Raw genomic sequence first — 10,369 nt, forward strand, 5'->3', positions numbered from 1 at the left:
CAGCAGGAAAACTTTAGAAATGACTGTATATTCCAGATTCTGGAATTCTTAATGAGGTAGAAGGAGGAGATTACTTTTTAAGTATTTAACGTGGAAATAATACTTTTTGCATAAAAACATATCAGAGACACATTTTTGTTCCTAGCAGACTATTTGTATTTATGTCCTAATACATGACTGGAGAGGATCTTTAAGTAACTTGCTGAACCCTGCAGAGACCTGTGTCCTTCACAGACAGGTGTAACAACTACTGATTAAATCTGAGTATAGTATAAGATATGGGCCTATATGTTGTGTGTATGGCACTTCATTGCACGGACAGATTTTTGTTTGTGTGTGTGTGTGTGTCTGTCCAGTGTGATGTGTGTTAATAACATGTTATTTATGTCTGTCTTTTGCTCTGTGTTCAGGTGTATGACACCCCTCCCATGGTGGTGAAGGGGCCCTCCAGTGGTCAAGATATATATGACACCCCAGCAAGTGCAGACAAGAATACACAGCAGATGGTAAGGCTTTGGATTTGGGAGTTCTAGTGCATTTATCTATTACAACAATCTTGTTACAACTGCTAGATACTGGCAATCTGAAGATTGTATTGGTAATCTTTAGTTGGTTTGGTTTATTGTGAACAGTAATTCCAACATATATCTGTAAAATGCAACATATCAGACTTTCAGGGAAAGAACTATAAAGACTTATTTCCATTTTAGACAACTACAAAAAAAGAGAAATTTCCTAATATCAGAAAAAACCCTGAAAATCCAAAATCACATCACATCATTGAATCAGTTATTTAACAAATAGAGTAAGGCACAGTGCATTTATCAGGTTGTTTCACACATGTTGAAAAAATGTTACATAAACAGCAAAACACAGGACTAAAATATCATCACAAAGATGACCTACAGTAAAATGTCCATATGGCTGTAGACTAATGGTATTCCCTCAGTGGATTCAGCCTCAGTGGATTTTGGTCATAAACCAAAATATTAGATAATCTAATCATGTGTGCACCACATATCACCAGACAGCCACCCACCTAGCCAGGGTCTGCTCGAGGTTTCTGTCTCTTAAAAGGACATTTTGTTAAAATAAATTTAATTGAATATGAATATATTAACAGAGACTGAAATGACAGAATAAAGCCAGTTTAATAGTGTGATTACGACTGATCAGGTGTAAATAAAAACAATGAGATAGCTATCAGTAAACAATACGCTTAAATTATTTCAGAAATTATAGGTGTGTTGATCTGTCAGATAAGATAAGATCATTTAGACTTAATTGATCCCACACTAGGGAAATTCACACATTACATTGCTATGTCAGGGAAGACTTGGAAACTAAAACTGTGGGTTTGTAACTGTAACTATGCTGTAAACACATGCATACAGTACAAACAATAAAATAGAACACTATGTGATAGAGGATATTTCTCTCTCTTCAGGTCTATGACTTCCCTCCGTCTGTCAGTAAAGACGTCCCTGATGCTCAGCCAATCAGAGAGGAGACCTATGATGTACCGCCCCACTTTGCCAAACTCAAGCCACAAGTCCCTGTCCCTCCTGCCCAGTACCTGCACAACAATCTCAACGATGACGATGAGCCGCCCATTCCGGAGGACGTGTATGACGTCCCACCCCCTATCCTGACCGACAAGCATTACCACGGAGACAGGGCCGGGGTCAGTCAGGCCACCCAGGAGATCTATGACATCCCGGCGAGCCTGCGGACCGGAGGTCATCCCGCCCAGGATGTCTATGACTTCCCTCGGGAACGGGAAGAGAAAGGAGGAGAAAGGAGAGACCACTATGTCTATGATGTCCCACCACAGGTAGGACAGTTAAAGGGGAAGTCCACATTCTAGGGAATATTCAGATGTTAAGATCTATATATGTTTCATCTCTGTGCATCCAGTGTGAAGACAGGTCTACTTTTAGTCTAGTTCTAATTACAGACTCACTCACTGTCATTCTTGCTAACTGAGCATTACTGCAGCTGTCTGTTTTCTACTGTCTGGGTTTAACTTGAGACAAGAACAAGGGCTTTACTGTTGATCTGATAATGTTACAATAATGTTGGCTTATCTTTTTTATGTTGTTAAGTGTCTGGTGTGCAGACTTTGCTTTAAAATAGTACAGTATCATTCATTTATGTCTTCAATCTTGTCCCTTTCATTTAGTTGTTGATTCTTGACAAAAAATTAAATCATTGCTTTTTATTTAGGTTTTGTCTTGTTTTCATCTGAGGTCATTAACAAATACTTTATATCATAGATTTTCTTGATGAAGTTAACACAGCTAGTTTAGCACAGGGAGGACGAGGAAGGAAGAGACAGGGTGAAAGTGTTACCAAGGCCAGACATATACTTGCTTTTTAACTACGCGTTCGCACGATGGCTGCCTCGTGTATTCTGTTTGTTCGGACCTCAGAAATCAGAATCAGTGTTTAAAAAGCAAGTATATCTTCGGCTGTAGCTCATGTGCATCCTGCCTTAATTCAGACAGTCTCTTTCAATGATGGTATGTGTTTTCCAGGTCGTTCGCGATGCCCAGTCCACCAGTGAGGAGCTGACCATGTCCTTCAAGCGGCTGTCTGCCTCGAGCACAGGAAGCACACGGAGCAACCACTCCGCTTCATCTTTAGACATGGTCCCTGTCCGCGACACCCCCTCTTCCTCCTCACTTCCTGCTTCTGGCTCCATTCCAGGGAAGCCCCTCATCTTGGACCTGGAGCAGGCCATGGAGCGTCTGTCTCGCTTGCAGCAAGCTGTTGAGTCCAGCGTTTCCCTCATGATGTCCTTCATCACAGGTAACTGGAGAAGCCCCGCTCACCTGGAAGGGAACCTCGCAGCAATACATCAAGCTGCTGACCGGGTGCGCGCCACTGTCCGAGACTTCCTAGAATTTGCCCGGAGCGCTGTGGCGAACGCTGCGCAGGCCACGGACCGCTCTCTGCAAACCAAACTTGGCCGTCAGGTGGGGAAGATGGAGGAGGTGTTCCAGAGCTTGATTCGACACAGTCAGAGCTTAGATGCTGTTTCCTGGTCGCATTCTGCACTCACGGCACCACCACCAGGAGGGGATGACTTAGATCGACTAATCATGACAGCGCGAGGCATCCCCGACGACGCCAAGCAGCTTGCATCCTTTCTGCACGGTAACGCCTCACTGCTCTTCAAACGGACCAACCGGCAGCAGCAGCAGCTGCCGCTTCCTCCGATCCCAGGGGAGATCAGTGGTCACATGACAGGATCAGGAAGTGGAAGCTATCAAGGAGGGGAGAAGGTAAACATTCAGTCGCGGCCCCTCCCCTCTCCGCCAAAGTTTACAGCTGCAGAGGAAGAGGAAGGTGTGGACAGGCCGTATGAGACCACAGAGGAAGGCTGGATGGAGGATTACGACTACGTACATTTACAGGTACATACACACACGCACATTTTTATATAGGTATTAGGACATTTCATTGCCTCACAAGTTAATAAGAAACTCTCTTGTTGTGTTTTACCATTATGAAACCACACCTATTGCTGGAGGTGGCTGGTAGTACAAAAGTGTTGAGGAGCAGTGTGAACTACATTTCTTGTTTCTGCCACTAACAGGCTCAGATTGTTATTCTAAGAGTATGACAACATTATGGAAAGGATCCCTACAGAGATAGACCTTTTGTTTATCACTATCACTCTCCACCAGACTCCATAGAAAAAAACAATCATTTACTTCACATATCATCGTAACATCATAACTTCATTCAAAGTGGACAAAAGCAAAAGTAAAAGCATAGTCGGTCTGCTGCTGCAGTGAGGCTGCGATAGCAGCTCAGACAGAGGGAAACAGTATTTGGAAAAAGCATAGTGTCATTACAAATTGTTTCATTAAACTATAAGAACTGCAGCCTAAATGAATGAATTCAGCTCACTGTGTGAGGCCTGTGTGTATGTGGGAACATGGCAGAGGGAAACACTCAATCTGGAAAATGCTAACTTTTGCGTCAGATATATATACACACACCTATACATGTGCCTGTGAAGAGTCAGCACCCTTTTTGACAAAAAAGTCTGAGCAAGGAATGTGTGTTGTTGTAGTTCCTGTTGGTCACCGCTAGGGGGAGAGAAAAGCCGTCTATTACTTGTGATTTTCCTACTGATCCACACACAGATGTTTGCTGTTAATCAAATCATTTAAGTGAGTGCACATGGTGTAACAACTGTGTGTGTGTTGATCTGTCAGGGAAAGGAAGAGTTTGAGAAGAACCAAAGACAGCTGCTGGAGAAAGGCAACATCATCAGACACAAGACACAACTGGAACAGCAACAGGTACTTAGAACCGTAGGTTGTTCTGTTTTTCTGAATTAAAGAGATTCCTCCAGCACATTCTCCATGCCAGGACCAGCTCTCAACCCCCCTTGAACCTAACCCAAATCCTGTATCCAGCCTCCAGCTGATTCAGGCGGGGTACTGGTGAAATTAGTTTTTGGCTGACAGAGGATTCTAAGACTCTAATTGACCAAATTAAAAAATGATTGACAGTTACCCCGCTCTTTCAAAGTCTCCAGTCTGCAGAGATACCCTTCTCTAACCAGAGAAATGCAGCCTATCCAGACATTTCATAAGCTGGAAGCAGAGAATGTTGACAGATTTTCTTGATAATGACTTAAAACCATTAATCGATTGTAAATTGACTGTACAACAGCTCTACAATGATTTAAAAGTGTCATTGCTCTTCCTCTTCTTCCAGATTAAACAGTTTGAGCGGCTAGAGCAGGAAGTCAGCCGGCCAATCAACAATGACATGACGGGCTGGGTCCCGTCCCCACACAACCCTCTGGCCAACCAGCTGGCCCAGAACAGTTCTGGGGGCCCCTCCTCCTCCAAACTGTGCCATGGGGACCGGCAGCTCCTCCTCTTCTACCAGGAGCAATGTGAGCAGAACGTCACCACTGTGACCAACGCCATCGACGCCTTCTTCACCTCTGTCAACTCCAACCAGCCCCCTAAGATCTTCGTGGCGCACAGTAAGTTTGTCATCCTCAGCGCGCATAAGTTGGTATTCATTGGCGACACACTGTCTCGCCAGGCCAAGTCCCCTGACGTGAGGGCCCGGGTGGCCCAGAGCAGCAACACCCTCTGCGAAAAACTCAAAGACATCGTGATCAGTACAAAGACAGCGGCGCTTCAGTATCCGTCCCCTGGAGCTGCCAGAGAGATGACTGAGAGGGTGAAAGAGCTGGCAGGGTGCACGCAGCAGTTCAGGATGGTGTTGGGGCAGCTGCTGGTGATGTAGGGTGGTCAGGGGGGAGGAAGAAAACAAACCAAACAGTGACACAAACTGAGAAGTCCCAGGAACACAGGGCAGTAAATCCTCTCTGTAACAAGGGGCAGACGAACCTGTACGCCCTGTAGAGTGCTGCAGGAAACCCTGTGCACCCTTCCAGTGTGAGGTTGGAGGCCCTGCATGCCTCGACAGGGTGAGGCTTTCCATTCCCTTGTGCTCCTGATATGTAGCATGGGAAACCCTGTGCAGTGGCCATGGATCCTGGGAGTCTAGGACCCTGTCTTGGAATGGGGAAGCTGACCTCACATCCATCCTCTGCTCCCTCCCTACCTCGCCTTTCACCAGGACCATTCCTCTATTTCTCTGTGCGCTTTTTATTCTAGACAAGCTAAAAGGAACATTTATCTTCAGTGGGCTGGGCCAATGGTTGTAAAATAATCACTGTAAATATTTAAGTTACCTATTTAGTCAGAAAACCAGAAAAAAGACTTGAGAACTTCCAGTATATAAATATAAATATATGGTCTTTTTTTTTTTTTTTTGAAGAAGAAAGAAAATATGAAAACATAAGTGTAGTTTTTAGACAATATCAATAATTGACCCTTCCTAAGTCCTGCCCCTTTTTGCTGTGTTGCGCAAGCATCGGTCAGATCCTCAACTTCCTCCTTTCCTGTACTTAGGCTATGTGCTAGGCTAATCTAAGTTAAAAACAACCTCATTTTGAAGATGATTAAAAGATAAAAGTGACTCATACAGTTTACATCAATTGTTAATTAGCTTGTTAGCTAGTCTTGGTAACATTAGCTAATTAAAGATGTCAATATATATGATAATTAGCTAGCTAGTTACATCTGATAGCTAATGTTCACAAAAAGCTAGCTATTTAATTGACAAATGAATTGATGTACATTAGCTATCTTTTATCTTTCAACCATCTTCAAGATGTGGTTGTCTTTTCAACATAGATTAGCCTAGCATATAGCGTATCTAAGTACAGGAAAGGAGGAATTTGATCAAGGTTCTGACTGAGGATTGCTCAACTGTTATTGGAGCACAGAACAAAAAGGGGCGGGACTTAGAAAGGTGTCAATTGTTATTATTATTGCTATACCGTATAATTATGGCTCTGATTCTTGATCCTTGTATCATTATTGTTATGGATGTGTAAATTCCAGATGATATGTATGACTGTATGTTGTAGTACTTCTCTGCTCCTCTCCATCCCTGACAAAGGCACACTTTCCAAAAAACAAAAAACACTGGAGCTCACACCCATCTTTAAACTTTAATGACAAACTGACAGTTATACACGTTGCCATGTTGCCTCTGTGTCGGAGCGGTGCGTTACGGCCTGTGGCTCAACGCGTTGCCATGCTGATTTCAATCCACCAGTGCAGGCAGCACTGCTGCCAAAAGATGTCCACCTGACTGAACAGTTAAAGTTATTAAAGATGATCTCAGTGCCATCTCAGTTGCTTTTTTGGAAAACTATGCGTAGGTTGTTTTGTAAGAGGCATGTATTAGAGAAAAGGAGTGTAAAAGGTTAAAAACTACAAATGTAATTAAACCTTCTTTTCCTCTTTTCTCTGACACAGTGTTTTTTTATGGTGTCTTTTTTTTTCAATATTCATGATGTGAAAAGTCAGTCTGCACAGGAATCTGTATATCACCCTAATTTTCTAACCTTGTGCCAATGATTATCTCAACATAGCGAGAAACCTAAGTCTCAATGCTAGGAAGCTTTTAGGTTGTTATTTGATTTATATTGCAAAGAGAAGGAAAAGAAGAAGCAAAATCACAGAATTAAAAATTTGACCCCACTTATTTTATTGTGGATTTGTAGTGTGAAATGAATGTTTTCAGTGGTAACTAACAGTTGTGTTTTTTTTGCACCCTAAAAGATGTCTTGGATGTGAAACCATTTTTAGGGTTCAATATTTTCAGAAATGTAGCTCCTCAAGCTCAAGCAAGGTCACTGACAAAACGGTGTACGAGAGATCCAAATGATTCAAAGAAGAAGAAGAAGATATATACTTTATTAATTCCCTATTGGAGAAATTCTTTTCACTCTTTTTCATTCTTCACACAGGCTGAAATACACACTTCACACTTGTGACATGCAACAGGGAGAGAGAGGTGGAGTGATGGGCTGGCCACGTTAGCACGCGGCGCAGTTTCTTGGTGTTAGGTGCCTTGCTCAAGGGCACATCAGCAGTGCACAGGAGGTGAAACTGGCACCTCTCCAGTCCCTACAGACTGAGCTACTGCACTAGCAGATGTCATATTTTTCAGTACTGGCCTTTGAAAATAGAAGAAAAGTGCAGTTAGTGGTTTTCGGGCCCCAGGCTATCCCCCAAAGTATAAACACATCCGGTGTTTGGTTGATGTTGTGCCAAATGTCAAGGGCTCATCATGAACATCTGTGTGTAACCAAAGTTTTTTATATGGACTCACTATGAGACAGATAATCTGTGAAAAAAACTATCAATCAAAGGCAAGATGTTCTGGGCAATTAAGTTAATTCATCTAGATTTTTAAGGACACAATTCAAGATATGTTTTCATTAGTGTATGAAAATAAGAATCGTTTTTGGTACCTTAGAATGAGCTGTTTTTATCTACAGAGGGAGCGGGTCACCTTCTACAGAGTCTACCATTCTGAACTGCCATGTTTCTTAGGCCCAGAACGGACAAACCAAACACTGGCTCTAGATAGGGCCTTTCACATTTTTCGAACCATAGTTTCTCCTACACACTTGGAAGAGTGAGCAGTATTCAGTTAGTAGCAATCTGGAACTTCACCACTAGATGCCACTGAATCCTATACTCGTTCTTTACCTCTAACTTCACATAATAGTCACATATTCATATGTATGTTAAAATTATTATTTGTCTATAATCATCCCTCCTGTCCATCCTCACTATGACCCAATGCCACTATAAAATGTGATAATGTGTGATAAATAAAATAGAAGGGCTTCAGCAGTCTGAGTTGGACAAATTAACTGGGTATCTTATTGTGTTGCAGTTGTGTGTAGGTTGTAGGTTTATATGCAAAACCATTAGTCTGGAGGGTCTGGTGAGGTTGTCATGGTGACTGCTACCAGGGGATCATGTTGCCCTGCCAGTCCAGCAGCATCCCACTGTCTTTGTTGCTGAGTGATGACATCACACTGAGCATGCCAATTACGCTGTCCTGCGTGGTCAAAGGAGCCTTGGGGAGACAACAAACACCAGAGAGAGGAATGTCAATAGAAACTGGAAATATTCTTAAGGAATTTTGAGACATTTGTTCTTGGAAAGCCGAGATGCTTGAAATTAAAAGTTTGTTTTTATCTGCAGTTTCAAGATTTTATATGTAAAGTAAAAGCCCTGCATTGAAAATGTTACTTAAAAGTAGTAGTAAAAGTGAAATGGGCTTTGTTTGTTTCAGCAAATACCTTCAGCTTAAAACCTTCTGAAATTACAAGTGTGACATTTTGCGTCATGTATTGAAAAGGCCTACAGCACTACCCTCTCAACCACCTCACCTCTTCTCCTCCCATCTCAGTGTGGACCCAGCCAGGGTGGATTGATGTCACCAGTATGTTGTGTATCTTGAATTCCTCAGCTTGACAGCGTGTCAGCATGTTCAGGGCTGCCTGGTGACCAACAGCCAAAAAGGACAGAAGCTTTGTTGTTCAAAAAAACAGCAATTTAAAAATGACCAATTTAATATACTTTCACTTATTCACAAACATTTGAATGGAAGCTGATGATTGTGTGTTAACGGTTCAACTATTTCTTATACTAAATTACCATAAATTAGTATTCTGTGTTTTCCCAGAATCATACATCAAGTTTTTATTTCATCACCTATCGTTTGTTCTGGCCCAGATTACCTGCATTATGCAGCTGGCATAGAATGCTGCTTTCTCGTTATTAATAAACAATACAACTTTGATCATTACTGCCCTTCCCTCTGTACCTGTAGATTTTACAATAGACCTGTATGATAACATGATTAATGGCTGCTTCCCATTTAGGTGTGTCTGTTCCAGGGCCCTGATTTACTCAGACACCATGGAATGAAGCCAACATTCATGGATTTAGTTCCACCTGTGCTGATCTTGCTGTGTGTTACAAGTTAATATCAGAAAGATACATAGCTGATTGTCACAGCATACTGTTCAGTGTTATAGAAAAACAGGGTAAATAAATCATACAAATAAAACAGGAAGGTTTTGTGTATGTAAGTGTAAGTGCTAATGAAGTAGAGATTTCTGTGTGAGAAAATATTAATTTAGACAAAACGGCCTATAAAGATGTTTTGTGAAATTCCATACATTTCAAGACACTACAGGTGAATAGGGGAAAATAATTTAACTAAATGATATCACCATGAAACCTCCCCAGTTAGGGTTAGATTACTTACATTACTTCATTTTTTTTATTACGTTTTTGGAAATGTTATACTTAAATATGCAAAATAGGTATTATTTAAAGATAACTGTAGGAGAAATCTACAGATGTAAACAGACAAAGCTGCTATGTCAAACTCAAATTTCTCCCACAGGGGATCAATAAAGGAACATCTTATCTTATCTTAAAGGCTCTGAACACCTACATGAGTAATTTTACTTTTTTATTAAAGCTCTGCTCAGGTTGGAGGTGATGCGAGGAGATAAGAATGATAAATAGGGAGATTGTCTTGCCCTAACAGGTGCAACAGAACTAACAGGAAAGGCAGGAAGATGCCAATGCAGTACATCAAGTAGAGAACACACCTGTGTGGGTGGGCCATGTGCAGACACATCAGTCATTGTAACTAGAACATAGTGTCCACCATACCAAAACCCTTTGTTGCATGTTTGGCCCGACAGCATTTTGCAGAATCCAACTGATGGCGCATTGAAAACTAGATGTTGTGAAATGTTTCACCTAAATAAAAGCTCCATTGTTAAGACTTTTTCCTTAATTCTAAGTACATTTCTATTTACATACTAATTTGCTAAAAAAAAAAAAAATCCAACATTTGAGGCCCTCCGTAATGCCAGAGGAGCCTATTAATCAACACTAATAGAAGAAAATAAAAACAACCCTAGGTTCCTCTTCAG

The 10,369-nt window shown here is 41.7% G+C and overlaps 2 protein-coding genes across 2 annotated transcripts in view; one reads left to right on the forward strand and one right to left on the reverse strand.

Moving 5' to 3' along the window:
* bcar1 (BCAR1 scaffold protein, Cas family member) overlaps positions 1 to 7,057 on the forward strand; it is a gene marked incomplete in the record, with an annotated part of 44,870 nt that extends 37,813 nt beyond the window's left edge. The window contains 5 exon segments of the mRNA XM_035664618.1: positions 411 to 506; positions 1,448 to 1,834; positions 2,538 to 3,419; positions 4,230 to 4,316; positions 4,738 to 7,057. Coding sequence (XP_035520511.1) covers positions 411 to 506; positions 1,448 to 1,834; positions 2,538 to 3,419; positions 4,230 to 4,316; positions 4,738 to 5,283 — 1,998 coding nt within the window.
* Positions 7,058 to 7,417: 360 nt separating this feature from the next.
* The window catches only part of zgc:158868 (uncharacterized protein LOC791147 homolog), a gene marked incomplete at its 5' end in the record, with an annotated part of 6,850 nt that continues 3,898 nt past the window's right edge, over positions 7,418 to 10,369 (reverse strand). The window contains 2 exon segments of the mRNA XM_035664619.1: positions 7,418 to 8,487; positions 8,804 to 8,914. Of these exon segments, the coding sequence (XP_035520512.1) occupies positions 8,374 to 8,487; positions 8,804 to 8,914 (225 nt within the window).

This window comes from Morone saxatilis, unplaced genomic scaffold (genome assembly GCF_004916995.1).
Source record: "Morone saxatilis isolate NCDOM2014 unplaced genomic scaffold, NCSU_SB_2.0 Contig2, whole genome shotgun sequence".
NCBI lineage: Eukaryota > Metazoa > Chordata > Actinopteri > Moronidae > Morone > Morone saxatilis.